This window comes from Schistocerca gregaria, chromosome 7 (genome assembly GCF_023897955.1).
Source record: "Schistocerca gregaria isolate iqSchGreg1 chromosome 7, iqSchGreg1.2, whole genome shotgun sequence".
Lineage (NCBI taxonomy): Eukaryota > Metazoa > Arthropoda > Insecta > Orthoptera > Acrididae > Schistocerca > Schistocerca gregaria.
In genome coordinates, this window is record NC_064926.1 from 318,336,694 (window position 1) to 318,355,754 (window position 19,061).

Genomic DNA, 19,061 nt, shown 5'->3' on the forward strand with positions numbered 1-19,061 from the left:
CGCGGCTTGTAAACCGGTAAGATTTTATTGAAGCATAACCCTTTGAAAGACTCTGAGGACACAATGTACTTATCACATACTGTAGGATTACGAGTAACAAGTTACTGACAGTAGCAGCACCATTTTAACCGTTCTTTACAGAAATTGTGTTACAGAATATGAAATGCAATAGTCTCCGTCAAGTTGAGCACCACAGCTGAACTAATAATAATTTTAGTGGTTAATGACAACAGCCGCAGCTGTATTACCACACATTTATTGTCTTACTACTAGTTTTGTTCGTAGAACATCTTCAGGGTGCCGAGTTGTGCCTAAGTCATGGTAGGGTTATCGCATGCAATGTTAAAGACCAAATCCAGAAATAATGACCACAAACATTCCGTCAACCACTTGGCGGAAGTATGGCGAGCAGACGCAGTATGTTGCGCACGGTAGGCTACTGATGTTGTCATGACATATTAAACAGAAGCCACTTTTATTTTGCGTTGAACAGTACATGACACAAAATATTACGGCATGTAACTCATTGAAAATTTAGTATTTCTCTCCAGAAATCCATCCGTTCCTTGAGCATGTCTTGACGTGTCACAAATTCCAGTTTCATATCAAGATAGTTGGCAGCACTGGCCGTCAACATTTCCCAGACCATTGGATTTCCAGAAGGCGCAGGGTCTCTGTAAAACAAAATTAATGGTCTTGTGATATACCGTGCGCATCTACTACAATAACGCTGATAATAGTGAACGGCAACTTAAAACTTAATTTTAAGCGTTTGGGAAATGACTCGATATGGTTGGTGTGTGAGAAATTTAATTAAATAAGTAAATCAGATTTTTTACAGATATGGTAAAAATGACAAAATCTTCCAAAGCTCGAACGAATAAAGACGTTGACTCAAAGGTGATGCTTGGATGTCTCGGTAGTGCTACATAGCTACATACCAGTGAACGGCGCTGCGATTGTTAAGCGTCGTCTGCACGTGGCAGCTAAGTGACGTCTGAGAGGAAGGCGGTGGTAGTGCAGAAAGCTGGGACAGACACACAGTAAAGTGTCATATTCATCGGATGAGCAGTCCGTCAGAAACCATTCGATGGTTAAATGTTTGACTTTCTGTTCCTTATAAACTGTTTCAGCCTACCAGTTCCAGGCTCAGGAGATTCAACCGAGGCCTGCCAAAGTGGCATATGTATGGAAGTACAAAAATTATGCTGCTTGACAAATGTGAATGCACCAGAAGAGACAGAAGAAACGAAATGGAATTTTACAGTCTAATAGAACTTTTTTTGGGTCATCAGTCTTCCGATTGGTTGCAAGCGGCCCGAGATAACCTCATCATGCACGCAGTGTCCCCAATTATTTGCTGGATGTATTCTAATATCTGTCTTCCTAAACTGTGTTTACTGCCCCTCTAGTCCATGGTGGTTATTCCCTGATTTCTTAACACATCTTCTATCATGCTGTCCCCTCTTCTTGTTATTGATTGTCATACGTTCCTTGTTTCACCGATTGTGCAGAGAACATCCTCAATCCTTATATATTGAGAGGCTCTTTGGCGTTGTTGCGGTGATCACAAAATCGAGTCACACTTTAAAAGAACTCGGCTCTATGAGGCTACTTATCAGCATAACGTTGCTCCCTCCATTGTCCGGATGTTTGCACTGATTGTGAAGGGAAGGATATCATAATTGTCTTATCTGGTCTTTGATATTCTGCAGCTGGTGTCCGACAATTGGTCCAGAATGACACGGAATGGTTCAGGGATTCTATTATTTACTCTCGTACGGCATACGCACATGCATCCACTGCCACATCCGAATGGGGCGTAATTTCGGATAGTGCATGATATGACCAGGCAAAAAATGAAGACCCACCATGAGGCCTCTTTCAGACTCTGTCGGATGCTGATAACGCATTCTCGCACCAGTACGCGGTATCCCCGTTTCCATCACAGTGACTATTTAACAACAGACACCGTTGACGCCACTTGTGTGCCTTATCAGGCTTGGTAACAACACTAAACATAATCAATAATAACGCTCTCTGTTGGTGGTTCTACCTGTCATAGAGAACTGCAGCCATAATCATTCACCCACCCGCCAAAGGTTTGCACGTGTACGAAGTTACACTCACATCTGACTTGTATTCGTGGTGCTTAACCTCTTTTACATGTAGTGCATATCAATTTGTTGGTGGTAACATTTCAAGTGCGTCTGATCAACACTCTTTTCAAGCTCTAATCGGCTGATAAAGCTAAGCACAAGCTTTAATGACGTACTTACCCGTATTTTGAGAGATTTGTCCATAGTGTTGTCAACTGATTTGACACTTTCCCATCATCGGAATTAGGGTCTGTGTCTGGTTTAAATAAGCCACCCGCAAACAGAAACGTTGTTTCACCAGCATGTATCATACCTGTAAATAGATCAATGTAGATGAGCGCTAGTAGATATACCTGCTGTCAATTGTTTTTTTCCTCTCTTTTGGCATCGCAAGGAAAAATGGGGACGGTGTGATAATCGAATGACATTATAAGCCAGCAACAGTATGCAGCACTAATTGTTTAAAAAGGGAATTGTTAAGTGACTTTTACAAGTTGCACGAATTTCTCTGTAACCACGCTAGGTAGTACATTCAGTGCAGCATAGAACCAAAAGTATGTCCCATTTATTGAGATTAATCTCTCAGTATATCAGGAAGGGTAGTAAAATTAACAATGAAATGAGAATTCCATTGTTAAATGCAGAGGAGAGAGCGGATAGATGGGAAGAGTACATGTAAGGCGTCTATGAGGGCAATGACGTGTCCGATCACGAGACAGAAGAGGAAACGTATTAGAATTTAAAAGAGCATTGAAAGAGTTAAGATCAAATAAGGCAGAGGGGATAGATAAAATTCCATCAGAATTTCTAAAATCATTGCGGGAAATTATAACAAAACGAGTATTTACATTAGTGTGTATATCGTATCAGACTGGAGATATACTGTAGATTACCGGATAAATATCATCCACACAATCCCGAAGATAGCAAGAGCCGACAAGTGCGAGAAGTATCGGATACTTAGCTTAAAAGCTGCCTTAAACTGGAAATAAATGACAACAAAATTTTATATTTAGATCGGAACGTCTACTGGTAAGGTACGCTGGACACGAGTGACAACTGCACATTCATTGTCATGAAAAAAATCAACAATCTTTAAAGAGAAACGTACAGAATCTGAACGCGATGTAACAAGGATGGCGGCAAGAATAAGTAATCGTAAGAAGTTTCGGTGCTATGTTAAAACAGAAAGAGGATCGAAGCTATCTGTTCAGTCACTCTGACCATAATGGCTCTGAAAGAGAGGATGGCAGAAAAAACTGAAATAAGTCTTTCTCAAAAATGGTTTCACAGAGGAGGCTCGCACTGTAGTTCCTCCTTTAATATGTCACACGAACTGAAAAACGACTGACATTGAATAGGTGACATAAGGATTTCTAAGCAACTGTTATCGTATCAACATAGGAAAGTACACTGCACCAGTTCGATTCTACACACAGTATGCGAAAGAATTTGGCATTCATCTAGCAGCTGTGTACTGCAGATCTTTAGGGGAGCATTCTTAATGAGTGAAAAAAATAAGTTTATCCGTTTTCAGGAAGGATCGTCGAACAGACGCAGAAAGCTATAGTCCTGTATCTCTGACGCCTGTCTGTAGTAAAATTTAGAAACATGTTTTACGCTCTCGTACTGCGAGATCGGAACCAGAAATCTTCTCTGTTGCAATCAACATCGGTTCCGAAAACAGCGATCTTTTGAAACTCAGATCGCTCTGTTCGTACACTAGACCCAGAAAACACTAGATACAGAGGCTCCAACATATGCCGTGTTGCTTGACTTCCGGAAGAAGTTCAGTACAGTTCCACACTGCCATCTAACGAAAAAATTACGGGTACACGGAATATCACACCAATAGTGTGGCTGGACTGAAGATTATCTGGAAAACAGAGAGAAGTGTGATGTATTGATAGACCGCACAAGAAGAGTTTGCGACAGGTGGTACCAGAAGTACCGTGGACGTCCATGCGCAGCGGGAACGACGCTGCGCGCAAACAAGTCACGCTGGCCGCGAGAATCAAGGCTTGGAACGGCAGCGCACGCTGAGGTAACCTGCACGAGCAGAAGTTGTCAGTTGCAAAAGGTTAGTCCGATTCCGCTAGGAAGTTGTTGCAGAACAGTCGTCCTGTCTTCACGTCATCAAGTCATCGAGCGAGATAGAAACAGCGGCAGATAAAAGAACAGTGGTTAGCCTTCAGCAATAACAGAACGGTGAATAGTATTTTCGTGTATGGATAGAGAACACCTGCATAGAGATTTAACTAAGAACTGTTAGTTTGGAACTGTTCTCTGAGCAGTAAATCAAGACAGAAGATTAGTTTTCTTCGACTTCAGTTCATAGGGAATTATTTAGTTTGTGTTCATGGAACTGTAGTCAACGCAGGACAGATAGGCTAAACCTGCATTACAGAAGTGCTGCAACCAGCGTGACCAAAGTTGTGTAACATATCTTCCTATTCACTGTTCTGTGTTACTTTCACTGTGTGTGTGTGTGTGTGTGTGTGTGTGCTTTTTCAGGGCAGTGAGACTTTCATCAAACTGGACGCCCCCAACCACAACAAGATGTCGTAAGACGTAATAGTAACTTCGCTCGTGCCACGAGGAAGTGCCTTGCGACCATTACTTTTCATAATAAACATAAATTCCCTGCTACATAACGTCGGAAGATCCATGAGGCTTTCGTGGCTGATGCTGTTGTATACGGAGAGTTTGCAACGCTAGAAAATGGTAGCGAGACGCCCGAAGACCTGTAGAGGAACGACGCATCGTGCAATTGCAACCGACTTGCAATGTAAGCAAATATATCATATTGTGAATACATAGACAGAAACAACCTTCGTTGTATGATTGGATGACTGTAGAACAGTCACTGGAACCAGTTACTCCGATAAAATATCTTGGAGTATGCGTACAGAGTGATTTGAAATGTGTCGACGATATAAAATTAATCGCTCATAAGGCAGATGACAGACTGCCATTGGAAGAATTCTCAGGAATTGCAGTCCATCAACATAGAAAATAGCTTACAAAACACACGTCCGACCAATACTGCTCATCAGTCTAAGGTCAGCAATGAGGCAGGAAATAGGGAACACTCAAAGAAGAGTTACAAGTTCATTCAGTACGCACGAAAGCGAAACAGTTGTGGCACACGCTGTAAGAAAGGCGTTATGTACCAGGATATGGTCTACAGTTAAAATTCTAGAAGAATCAGCCAATATATTGCCTCCTCCTACGTACGTTTGAAAAGATAAAATTAGAGAGATTGGAATCCACGTGGAGGCTTTCCAGCAATCGTTCTTCCCGCGAACAATACGCGACTGGAACAGAGAAAGAAGGGAGGGACACCGATATACAAAATACCCTCCGACACACTCTGTAAGGTAGCTTGCTGAATATAAATGTAGATGCACAAGAATATACAGGGTGATTCGCAGAGATATGCGAATATTTTAATATGTTATTCTGCAAGTAAAACTGCAGGAAAAATGTTCGTATAAACATAGGATCGAGAGCATCTGTCCAGTCACTCTGACCATAATGGCTCTGAAAGAAGGGATGAAAGTAAAAAGTGGAATACGTCTTTCTCGAAAACGGTTTCACAGAGGAGGATCGTATTGTAGTTCCTCCTTTAATCTGACACACGAGCTGAAAAATGAAGGACATTATAATAGGTGACAGAAGGATTTCTAACCAACTGTCAACAAAGGAGAGTACAATGGACTTGACGGGATACCAGTTCGATTCTACTTAGAGTAAGCAAAAGAATTTGCCTCTCTTCTATCAGCTGTGTACTGCAAATCTTTAGAGGAGCGAAGCCTTCTTAATGACTGAAAAAAAAACTTTTTCCGTTTTCAAGAAGAATCGTCGAACATACGCAGAAAGCTACAGTCCCATATCTCTGACGCCGGTCTGAAGTAAAATTTTGAAATAATGTTTTACACTCTCTTACGGCAAGACCAGAACCAGAAATCTCCTCCGTTGCAATCGACATAAGTTCCAAAAACAGCGATCTTTTGAAACTCAGCTCGCTCTGTTCGTACACGAGACCCAGAAAGCAGAAAATACAGGCGCCCCAATAGATGCCGTGTTGCTTGACTTCCTGAAGAAGTTCGATACAGTTCAGCACTGCCATCTCATGAACAAAAAACGCGTATACTGAATATCCAACCAATAGTGTGGTTGGATTGAAGAGCTTCTGGACAACAGTAAGCACATGTTATTCTAAACGGAGAGAATTGTGGTGTACTGAGATACCGCACAAGAAGAGTTTGCGACAGTTGGTACCAGAAGTACCGTGGACGTCCGTCCGCAACGCGATCATAGCTGCGCGCAAACCAGTCAAGACCCAAGAATCGGCGCCAGCAGTAAGACAGACGCACGCTAAGGTAACCGTGCACGAGCAGGAGTTGTCAGTCGAAAGTTGTGAGTGAGTCCGAGTCCTGTAGGGCAGTTCTTACAGAACGTTCGCCGTCTTTTCAAGTCATCAATACATAAGTCGTAGAGTGCGACAGAAACAATGGCAGAGAGACAGTGGTTAGTCTTCAGTTAAACAGAACAGTGAGTAGAGTTATCGTTTATGGACATAAACTATCTACCTAGAGATTTAACTGAGTACTGTTAGTTTAGAACTTTCCGCGAACAGTGCATCTACACAGAATATTCGTTTTCTTTGAATTTAGTTCAGAGAACATTATTTAGTTTGTGTTCATGGAAATATAGTCAAGGCAGCACTGATAGGCTAAACCAGGATCATACAGTTGCTGTAACCAGCGTGACCAAAGTTGTTTTTTACTGTTCACTATTCTGTGTTACCTTCACTGCGTGTGCGTGTGTGTGTGTGTGTGTGTGTGTGTGTGTGTGTGTGTGTGCGCTGCCCTAAAACCGTCCTACCAAGACACCTTTATTAGCCCTCCGCCACACATAGTTGGGTGGCTTGCGGAGTATAAATGTAGATGTAGATGTAAATGAACATTTTCCTCAGAAATGGATTGGTCATGGCGCTACACGTCTGTGGCCACCCAGATGGCCCGGTTTAACACCAATGGATTTTTGTGTATGGCAAGGGATGAAAGACATAGTTCATGAGAACAAATCAATACACGTGAGACATTACTTAATCGCATTATGAATGCAATAGACGCAATTAAGAACAACCTTGTGAAACCGAAACGAGCAACAAAATCTGTTCGTATACGTGCAGTTAAATGCGTTGAACTTGGTGGAGACATTTTTGAACATTTATTGTGAATATATTGTGAAACTGTATGTACACTGTACAACTTCCTTAATACTAAGCTTTGTTTTTTTCTGGTTTAACATTAATTCACGTGTGCTATGACATTAATAAAAGAAGATTATCTGAGACACTCACAAACTTTCAGTTAACGTTGTTACCATCATATTTCCAAAATTAAATTCCCTCCAACTTCTGTTGAAAATCTTGTGCAATTGTCTGGAATTTAAAATACAAATTGCGCCAGGTAGTTAATAAATTAAAAATTTTAAGAAACTACGTCTTTTCTTCTCTGGATGTTCTGGAAAACTACTGCAGATGCATGTCTGGGACATGTTTTATGAGATTTCCGGCCTCTGTGGTCGAGCGGTTCTAGGTGCTTCATTCCGGAGCCGCGCTGATGCTACGGTCGCAGGTTCGAATCCTGCCTGGGGCATGGATGTGCGTGATGTCCTTAGGTTAGTTAGATTTAAATAGTTCTAAGTCTAGGGGACCGATGACCTCAGATGTTAAGTCCCATAGCTCTTAGAGCCATTTGAACCATTTTTATTACATTCACCAGATCAATAACAACAAAATCAATGGAAAACGTGCTATACTTTAACCTTGTACAGTTATGCGATGGCTTCATGTTAGCGAAGTTGTTAAATTTCAGGCAAAATCTTTTTTTAGCCGTAACTCCGTAACTAACATTTGAGGACCTATGTTCATATGAACTTTTTTCTTTAGTTTTACTTGTTGAATAACATATTAAAATATTAGCATATCTTCACGAATCGCCTTATGTACTCTGACGGAGGTTATTTAGCGGTACCATTCGAAAACTACTTTTTACTTGTAGCAGCATAAATCAGACTAATACCTTCTCGACTTAAACTAATAGTCGCCCCAACAACCTGTCCAATTAAAGCCCACTTTGTCCTGGTTGAGATGTTACGATGTCTCAAAACTAGCCTGTGTAAACGCAGAAGTATTGAAAAACTGGTTTAGAAAACGCTCCCTCCCACGTAAAGGTGAAAGAAGTACTTCGTTTAAGTTTTGATGAACATATACCTGATTGAAAGCCGAATTGAAAAGCGTTGCTTTGTTGTGTCTGAACCAGCAAACGACGAACTATGCACAGCCATTTCATACAGCGTTCTTCAAATCAACAACTCTTATTGTTACGTAACTCACAGAGAATTGATGAAAGGTTACCCTGAGAAGGAAGCGAGGACGTTTGCAGTTTAGTGAACTTTTAACACAGTGCCAGGGGAAGTCAACGAATCTGAGGTCAGTATGTGTTTATTCTGTCAGGAAGTTTCATGCTTTTATTTAGATATTGCCTTTGAGATAAGTCACTTGTATCAATGGGTTCAGCTGTGATAACGCAAGCACGAGTAACGTATTTTATGAAATGCATTCAGATTGATAAAGGATACACTAATAACGAATTTTGACACTGAGGTTATCTAGATATTACCGTACGTGAACAATTTATTTCTTTGAATTTTGGGCGAACGTTTTGTGAAGAAATCTTCTTTATACGAAACATTCCGGACCAACGTGATGTTACAGTTAGACTGGGGAATTTTATCATTTTCCTGATTTTGTGCTACCTGTCGTGGGTTAAAGAAAAGAAGATGTTCTTCCTTCGTAGCCATGGCTCGTAAGCCACACCGTTCTACTCGCCGGCCGGTGGGGCCGTGCGGTTCTAAGCAGTCCGCATCTCGTGGTCGTGCGGTAGCGTTCTCGCTTCCCACGCCCGGGTTCCCGGGTTCGATTCCCGGCGGGGTCAGGGATTTTCTCTGCCTCGTGATGACTGGGTGTCGTGTGATGTCCTTAGGTTAGTTAGGTTTAAGTAGTTCTAAGTTCTAGGGGACTGATGACCATGGATATAAATGCCGGCACGTTAGCTCAGCGTGTTCGGTCAGAGGGGTTAGCTACCCTCTGTAATAAAAAAACTGAGTGAACAGGTCAACGAACAACCTGAACGGGTGTCATGAGACGTCCGCCCCGAACATATACAACGAACAGAATAGAACAAAATGAGATAAAAAAAAGCGTCAGTTTGGAACCGCGTGACCGCTACGGTCGCAGGTTCGAATCCTGCCTCGGGCAGGACGTGTGATGTCCTTAGGTTAGTTAAGTTCAAGTAGTTCTAAGTTCTAGGGGACTGATGACCTGATAAGTTAAGTCCCATAGTGCTCAGAGCCATTTGAACCACTTTGAACCGTTCTACTGACCTACGATAAGCTTACACATATTTATTATAACACCTGTATCGTATGGTTGTTGGCTGACAGATGTGGGTTAAATCTGAGCTGCCTTAACATATGAGTGATGAAGAAACAATATTTACATATACAGGCTGGTGCATTGATAGAGACCGGGCCAAATATCTCACGAAATAAGCATCAAACGAAAAAAAACTACAAAGAAAGAAACTCGTCTAACTTGAAAGGGGAAACCAGATGGCGCTATGGCTGGCCCGCTAGATTGCACTGCCATAGGTCAAACGGATAACAACTGCGTTTTTTAAATAGGAACCCCCATTTTTATTACATATTCGTGTAGTGCGTAATGAAATATGAATGTTTTAGTTGGACCACTTCTATCGCTTTGTGGTAGATGGCGTTGTAATAGTAACAAACGTATAAGTACGTGGTATCACGTAACATTCCGCCAGTGCGGACGGTATGTGTTTCGTGAAACATTACCCGTGTTTAAATGGACCCTTTACGAATTGCGGCAAAGGTCGATATCGGGTGGATGTATGGCTATTGTGATCGAAATACCCAACGGGGGTGTGCTATGTATGCTGCTCATTAAAGTGTCTGGACCGTTCGCCGGATAGGTACGTTATATTAGGAAACAGGAAGTGTTCAGCCACATGTGAAACGTCAATCACGACGTGCAACAAATGATGATGCCCAAGTAGGTGATTTAACTGCTGTCGCGGCTAATCCGCACATCAGTAGCAGACAAATTGCGCGAGAATCGGGAATCTCAAAAACAACAGTGTTGAGAATGCTACTTCAACATCGATTGTACCCGTACCATGTTTCTATGCACCAGGAATTGCATCGCGATGACTTTGAACGTCGTGTACAGTTCTGCAACTTGGCACAAGAGAAATTAAGCGACGATGACAGATTTTTTGCACGCGTTCTATTTAGCGACGAAACGTCATTCACCAACAGTGGGAACGTAAACCGACATAATTTGCACTACTGGTCAACGGAAAATCCATGATGGCTGCGTCAAGTGGAACAACAGCGACCTTGGCGGGTTAATGTATGGTGTGGTATTATGGAAGGAAGGATAATTGGCCCCCATTTAATCAATGGAAATCTAAATGGTGCAATGTATGCTGATTTCCTACATATTGTTCTAGAGATGTTACTACAACATGTCCCACTGCATGACAGAATGGGAATGTACTTCCAACATGGTGGATGTCCGGTACATAGCTCGCGTGCGGTTGAAGTGGTATTGAATAGTATATTCCAAGGCAGGTAGACAGGTCGTCGAAGCACCATACCATGGCCCGCACGTTCACCGGATCTGACGTCCCCGAATTTCTTTCTGTGGGGAAAGTTGAATGATATTTGCTATCGTGATCCACCGACAACGCCTGACAACATGCGTCAGCTCATTGTCAATGCATGTGCGAACATTACGGAAGGCGAACTATTTGCTATTGAGCGGAATGTCGTTACACGTATTGCCAAATCCATTGGCGTTGCCGGACATTATTTTGAGCATCACGCTGTAACAGCATGCTTTCTCAGAAATGATAAGTTCACAAAGGTACATGTATCACACTGGAACAACCGAAATAAAATATTCAAACGTACCTACGTCCTGTATTTTCATTTAAAAAACCTACCTGTTACCGTCGTCTAAAATTGTGAGCCATATGTTTGTGACTATTACAGCGCCATCTATCACTAAGCGAAATAATTGGTCCAACTAAAACATTCATATTTCTTTACGTACTACACGAATATGTAATAAAAATGGGGGTTCCTACTTAAAAATTGCAGTTGATATCCGTTTGACCTATTGCAACGCCATCTAGTTTCCCCCTTCAAGCTAGACAAGTTTCGTTCTTTGTAGTATTTTCGTTTGATGCTTATTTCGTGAGATATTTGCCCCGGTCACCATCAATGGACCACCCTGTGTATACACCATGTAATAAACCATATTACTAGATATTACGAGAAACTTGTTAACGTAGCAGTGTTATAAAACAGACAAACAACATTATTCTATAATTTAGTTTTATTCAACAATGAAATTAAGAGTGTGTACAAGACTACACTCCATGAAATAAAGTTTAGTGGATACACTACGATACGAAAACCAATGCCTAATGGCAAACGCTTACCGTAATCCGAGGAGCCGGTGCCATTGTAGTCAAAGTAATAGAAGTGAACAGGTACACTGCTGGAGTTCACCACCGCCCTAGCGAACGAGTCCGCTGGATGAATGAAGAACACGTCGGATAAAAGCTGCAAATAAGGAATTTGTAAGAACAGACTTTAATTTGTAGAAATATATAGATATCAGTGAAGTTTATGATACAGAACAGTGCTTCAGAGGACTAACTTTGTCGTGTCTTGAAACTAATTTATAAAATTTGGGCATGTGTTTTCACTTGTGATAACAGCGTTAGAAAAACAACGGTTTTCCGATTGCAATTGTGCTATCCGAATTATGGTAGTCCTATAAAATACACATCCGATTGGTTTGCTTCACAGTTATGATGTAATAGATCGTGTAGTAGGTAAATACACCATAGGAATATTAACGATCCAGCAGTTTACTCCCTTGTATAACCAATTCGCCTAGACCATACAACCAGTATCATTTTATGTGTTAAGCGTTGATTCCGTGCTTCGTAACTGCCTTTATCGTCCTATATAACTTACGTCGCAAGCTGAAGATGAAGAGATAAAGAAAGTGCATGAGGATATTGAAAGGGTAATATAGTATGTAAAGGGGAATGAATGTCTGATAGTCATGGGAAACTGGAATGCACTCGTAGGGGACGGAGAAGAAGAAAAGGTTACAGGAGAATATGGGATTGGGACAAGGAATGAGAGAGGGAAAAGACTAATTGAGTTATGTAACAAGTTTCGGCTAGTAATAGCGAATACTCTGTTCAAGAATCACAAGAGGAGGAGGTATATTTGGAAAAGGTCGTGTGATAGGGGCAGATTTCAGTTAGATTACATCATGGTCAGACAGAGTTGCCGAAATTAGATATTGGGGTACCCAGGAGCAGATATAGACTCAGATCACAATATAGTAGTGATAAAGAGTAGGCTGAAGTTAGATATTACTCAGGAAGAATCAATACGCGAAGAAGTGGCATACGGAAGTACTAAGGAATGACGAGATGCAGTTGAATTCTCTAAGGATAGAGACACAACAATAAGGAACAGCTCAGTATGCATTACAGTTGAAGAGGAACAAACATCTCTAAAATGGGCCATCACAGATGTTGGGAAGGAAATCATAGGTATAAAGAATATAACTGCGAAGAAACCATGGGTAATAGAAGAAATACTTCAATTGATCGATGAAAGGAGGTAGTACAAAAATGTTCTGGGAAACTAAGGGATACAGAAATACAAGACGCCGAGGAATGATAAAAATAGGAAATGCAGGGAACCAAGACTAAATGGCTGCAGGAAAAATGTGAAGACATCGGAAAAGAAATGAATGTCGGAAGGACAGACTCAGCATACAGGAGAGTCAAAACAATCTTCGGTGACATTAAAAGTAAGGGTGTCAACATTAAGAGTGCAACGGGGATTCCACTGTTAAATGAAGATGAGAGAGCGGAAAGATGGAAAGAATACATTGAAAGCCTCTATGAGGGAGACGATTTGTCTGATGTGATATAAGTAGAAACAGGAGGCGGTTTAGAAGAGAGAGGTGACCCAGCATTAGAATCAGAATTTAAAAGAGTTTTGGAGGACTTAATATCAAATAAGGCAAAAGCGATAGATAGCATTCCGTCAGAATTTCTAAAATCATTGGGAAAAGTGGCAACAAAACGACTATTCATGTAGGTGTGTAGAATGTATGAGTCTGGCGACATACCGTCTGACTTTAGGAAAAATATCATCCCGACAATTCCGAAAACGCAAGAGCTGAAAAGTGCGAGAATTATCGCACAATCAGCTTAACAGCTCATGCATCCATCTTGCTTACAAGAAAAATATACAGAAGAATGGAAAAGAAAATTGAGGATGCGCTAGAAGACGATCTGTTTGGTTTTAGGAAAGGTAAAAGCACGAGAGAGGCAATTCTGACGTTGTGGTTAATAATGGAAGCAAGACTGAACAAAAACCAATACACGTTCATAGGATTTGTCGACCTAGAAAAAGCGTTCGATAGTGTAAAATGATGCAAATATTCGAAATTCTGGAAAAAGTAGGGGTAAGCTACAGGGAGAGATAAGTCATATACAATATGTGCAACAACCAAGAGGGAATAATAAGAGTGGACGACCAAGAACGAAGTGATCGTATTAAAAAGGGTGGAAGACAAGGATGTAGCCTTTCGCCTCTACTGTTCAATCTGTACATCGAGGAAGCAATGATGGAAATGAAAGAAAGGTTCAGGAGTGGAATTAGAATTCAAGGTGAAAGGATATCAATGATACGACTCGCTGATGTCATTGCTATCTTGATCGAAAGTGAAGAAGAATTACATAGATCTGTTGAACGGAATAAACAGTCTAATGAGTGCGGAGTATGAATTGAGAGTAAATCGAAGAAGGCGAGGCTAATGAGAAGTAGTAGAAATGAGAACAGCCAGAAACTTAACATCAGAATTGATGCGCACGAATTATATGAAGTTAAGGACAGTAAAATAACCAAAGACTGGCGGAGGAAGGAGGGCATCAAAAGCAGACTAGCAATGGAAGAAAGGGCGATCCTGGCCAAGAGAAGTCTACTTACATCACATATCGGCCTTAATTTGAGAAAGAATTTTCTGAGAATGTACATTGAGAGTACAGCACTGTATGGTAGTGAAACATGGACTGTGGGAAAACCGGAACAGTAGAGAATCGAAGCATTTGAGATGTGCTAGTATAGGCGAATGTTGAAAATTACGTATGTTGATAAGGTCAAGAATGAAGAGGTACTGCGCAGCATCTGAGAGGAAAGGGACATGATGAAAACACTGATCAGGAGAAGGGCCAGGATGATAGGGCATCTATTAAGACATGAGGGAATGACTTCCATGGTACTAGAAGGAGCTGGAGAGCGCAAAAACTGTAGAGCAGGACAGAGTCTGGAATACATCCAGCAAATAACTGAGGACGTAGGTTCCAAGTGCTACTCTGAGATGAAGAGATTAGCACAGGAGAGGAATTCGTGGCGGGCTGCAAAAAACCAGTCAGAATAAAGAGCACTGCTCGAGTGTTTTGGATCTGTGCCAGGTCTGATTAAACAAGGACATAGAAGCAATTCAGAGGCAGGCTGCTAGATTTGTTGCTGGTAGATTCGAACGACACGCAAGTGTTACGGAGCTACTTCGGGAACTCAAATGGGAATTCCTGGAGTGAAGGCTACATTCTTTTCGAGAAACACTATTGAGAAAATTTAGAGAACGGCCATTTTTAACTGACTGCAGAACGTTTCTGTTGCCTCGGACATACATTGCGCGTAATGACCACGAAGATAAGACACGAGAAATTAGGGGTCATACGGAGGCACGTAGACAGTCGTTTTTCTTATATTCTATTTGCGTGTGGAACAGGAAAGGAAAAGACTAGTAGTGGTAAGGGGTACCTTCGCCACAAGCCGTATGGTGGATTGCGCAGTATCGATGTAGACGTAGATGTAGATGTAGAACGGAACCTGGCGCTCCATTCCACAACGGTGGTTTTCGACACACGCGTTGTTGCTGATGTTTTGTTTTAGAGCGCAAAAACGCTCCAATGTCAGAACTGTAGAATACGAAAACAGAGAGAGGAGTTAAAAACGACTACACGTCAATCCCAATCGACGGAAGAGAAGACAGCTAAAAACAGAGATCTGGGGAAAGGTCTGTAAGTTCGCCATATAGAAACGGAGGTCCAGAACTAAAAATTAAGTGGGTTTCGTCATGTTGCTACCACGGATGAAAAGTAAAACGTGGTCGACAGCCTATGCGTCGTTCGGTGAAACAGCCGATAACTCATACGGCAGACACAAACGAGAACGTAAGCGGTCAAGAAAAGGGCATTCCGTCAAGAAATGGCGGACCGTCAAATGTTGAACGCATTGTGTACGAAGTGGTGGGGGAGAACCATTTAACAAATGGCGATGGCTAAAACGACAGTGTCTAATACGCAGCCTAGTTAAAATGATCTCCTCACGGCGAGAGGTCAAAGAGGATGTCGTCCAAGCCTCTGGGAGAGGCTTAATAACCCTGACTGTTCGTTCTCCGATAGATGTCTACCAGTGTTTGCCCTTTAGACAGCCAAGGCAAGAATAACAGCACGCTGGTTTTGTTTGGAGGCATTTAGTAATAACATTTCCATAGGTCAAATTTCCGAATTTGCCGCTCGGACGTCGGAAAACATGAATGCCACAATAATGCCTTGCCTACATATTGGTGCTTACAAAACCGCATTGGAGTCGCGATGTGTTGCGTACGGGATACAGCAACGCCCTCAAATGGAAACTTTTTGATCGCTCCTTATACAGGAGACATAGACTGTAGCCAATTCGGCACGACCTGGAGAGTATCCTCGGCCATAATAGAATGTGTTATGATTACATTAATCACTGCCTGCATCTGGTCCATGGAGAAGCCCTCGTCCCCAAAGTAGAATTGCTCCAGCTGTTCCGCTGCTCGAGTCCGCTGTTCCTCCGTGGGCAGGGGCAGCTGGGAGCCGATCAGCGCCGTGAAGTTCTCCTTCATGTCGGCTTGCCCCGCTTCTGTCAGCAGCTGAGACACTGGAACATACAAACAGCTCACCAGTAACAGCCAGCTTTTGCGAGAATGACGCCGCTACAGTTCCAGGTAAGGTGCATCTAGCACGTTCTCCTGGCTAATGAAACGTGCACCACGATTTCGCGTCTGTTTTAGTACATACTAGTATGTAGTACTTATCACCAGTTGATGTTCGTGGCAAATTTCTTATCTGCAAGCAAAGAGTAGGCACACATGTTCATTAAAATCCTTGTTGTAGAATACGCCTACTAATGTTATGATGTGGTCAATCTTTAGATCCATGTTTCTCGGCAATTAATTACAGTTCTGGCCATGAAAATGGTAGCGCCGTGAAAGTGGTGTGCAACGAACGTCAAACAATTTCACGTTTGTCATGCGTATATGGAATCGATAGATTCAGAGCTGCCATATTAAGAAGAAACAGAACCCCTCGACGACTAGAGGTAGAACATCATATTGGCATTTGAACTATGTCGACCCGCTGGTACAAGGTCAACTTCGATATCGCGACGCAACAGCACATATCGGTAAAATGTGCCTGTGGCTCTCGCTGCCGCTATAAACCGAAGCTAATGGATTCAGTGTGACTTGAGCAGATGTGCAGGATGACACGCAGACGCATGTGCGAACCGTACTGTGAAATTATTGTGTCTGAAAGTGGTCGCGTGACTGGCATGAGAGAATTTGATGGATTCATCAGGGAAATTGCTGACCTGCCAGGGAAGCCGAGCGCGCTAACTCGCTTCTTCCTGGACTCGGGAAGTCGCGCCGGCCACGGGACGAATGGCCCAGCAGATTAACGACGACGGCCGGTGTTTCCGGCTAGCTTGGATGTGGTTTTTAGGCGGTTTTCCACATCGCGCTAGGTGAATACCGGGCTGGTCCCCACGTTCCGCCTCAGTTACACGACTCACAGACATTTGAAAAACGTTTCCACTCTTTCATGACTTACACTCGATGCAGACAGTTGGGGTACACTACTTCCGTCCTGGGGGGTTTGGGGTAGCAACAGGAAGGGCATCCGGCCACCCTCTGCCATTAACACTGCCAAATCCACCATAATAACGCCGACCCTGCGTTGGAGAAGGACAGAGGTTTGAGAAAGAAAGAATATGGGAAATTGCTGCTCTTGTAGGACGAAGTGTTTTGGCAGTGGAACAACGTGTGCACAGAATGGTTAACGGAAGGCCGGAGAACACGACAAGAGGGGTCAGGTCGCAACACATAGATCACCCCCCCCCCCCCCCCCCCCCCGCAGGGAGATCGACACCTCATCCGAATAGCATTGCAGGACAGATTTGCGTCCTCATCGGATCTGGCGCAACAGCACACACAGTAACAGATCTTACACTATCAAAGACGACAGTCCATCGCCGTTTATCACGGCATGGGTCCACTTCTCCGCCTACATTTGACGAATGTGCAGAAACGTGTTAGTCGGAAATGGTGCATGGAACGACGTCAGTACAGACAGAAATGACATCAGATAGTGTTTTCGGACGAAACCAGGTTCTGTTTCTTTGAAAATGATGGCCACATTTTAGTTCACCAACGGGAGTTGCATCACAGTGACTGCATTCGCACCAGACATACAGCACCAAATCAAGGCCTTATAGTGCGGGTTGCTTTTGGGTACAACCACAAATCACATTTTCTGCGTGTCCAAGGTACTGAGACGAGTGTGACTTACATGAATGACATCATGTGACTCGTAGCCATAACGTTTCTACACAACACTCCAAACGCCATTTCTCAACAAGAAAATGCACGACCACATGTATCTACACGAATACGTGCCTTCTTGGTGTCACAGGACGTCTGCCTTTTGCCCTCGTCCGCCAGATCACCAGACTTGTCGCCAATCGAAAATGTATGGGATATGGTGAAACGACGGGTACAACGTTGTGACCCAATGTCAACCACCACAGATGAACTTTGGAACCACGTGAATGCAGCATGCATGGTTATACTACAAGTCGCCATTCATCCCTTATAAGCGTCGACGCGCTCAAGCATGGAACAAGTTATCAGGAGCCCTGACGGATCCTGTATCTATTAGGCAACAGGACACATGCTGAACAGAGGTGACTGAAATATTAATGATTTCTGCACAACATAGTAATGTACATGTGAGTATGACGATCCTATCTCCAATCGTTAAAGGCGTTGTTTCTTCTGAAGTTCAGTGTATAAGAAAGAGTATCCGTCTGTCTGTTTGTTTGTAATTCAAACAACTATACGGTTTTATTCCGGTTTTGATGAAATTTTTCAAACTACACCTTACAAATAGGAGGAAGATAACTGTCTAAATAATATTTTTTATCTGATTTGAAAAAATATGTACACTACTGGAAATTGAAAGAAGAACACCATGAATTCATTGTCCCAGGAAGGGGAAACTTTATTGACACATTCCTGGGGTCAGATACATCACATGATCACACTGACAGAACCACAGGCACATAGACACAGGCAACAGAGCATGCACAATGTTGGCACTAGTACAGTGTATATCCACCTTTCGCAGCAATGCAGGCTGCTATTCTCCCATGGAGACGATCGTAGAGATGCTGGATGTAGTCCTGGGGAACGGCTTGCCATGCCATTTCCACCTGGCGCCTCAGTTGGACCAGCGTTCGTGCTGGACGTACAGACCGCGTGAGACGACGCTTCATCCAGTCCCAAACATGCTCAATGGGGGACAGATCCGGAGATCTTGCTGGCCAGGGTAGTTGACTTACACTTTCTAGAGCACGTTGGGTGGCACGGGATACATGCGGACG

At 42.7% G+C, this 19,061-nt stretch overlaps 1 protein-coding gene across 1 annotated transcript in view; it reads right to left on the reverse strand.

Annotated features, from left to right (window-relative positions):
* Nucleotides 1-458: 458 nt before the first annotated feature.
* The window catches only part of LOC126282383 (cholinesterase 2-like), a gene marked incomplete at its 5' end in the record, with an annotated part of 117,565 nt that continues 98,962 nt past the window's right edge, over nt 459-19,061 (reverse strand). Inside the window, 4 exons of the mRNA XM_049982039.1 lie at nt 459-674; nt 2,280-2,412; nt 11,705-11,828; nt 16,102-16,280. Of these exons, the coding sequence (XP_049837996.1) occupies nt 524-674; nt 2,280-2,412; nt 11,705-11,828; nt 16,102-16,280 (587 nt within the window). The remainder of the gene's footprint in view (nt 675-2,279; nt 2,413-11,704; nt 11,829-16,101; nt 16,281-19,061) is intronic.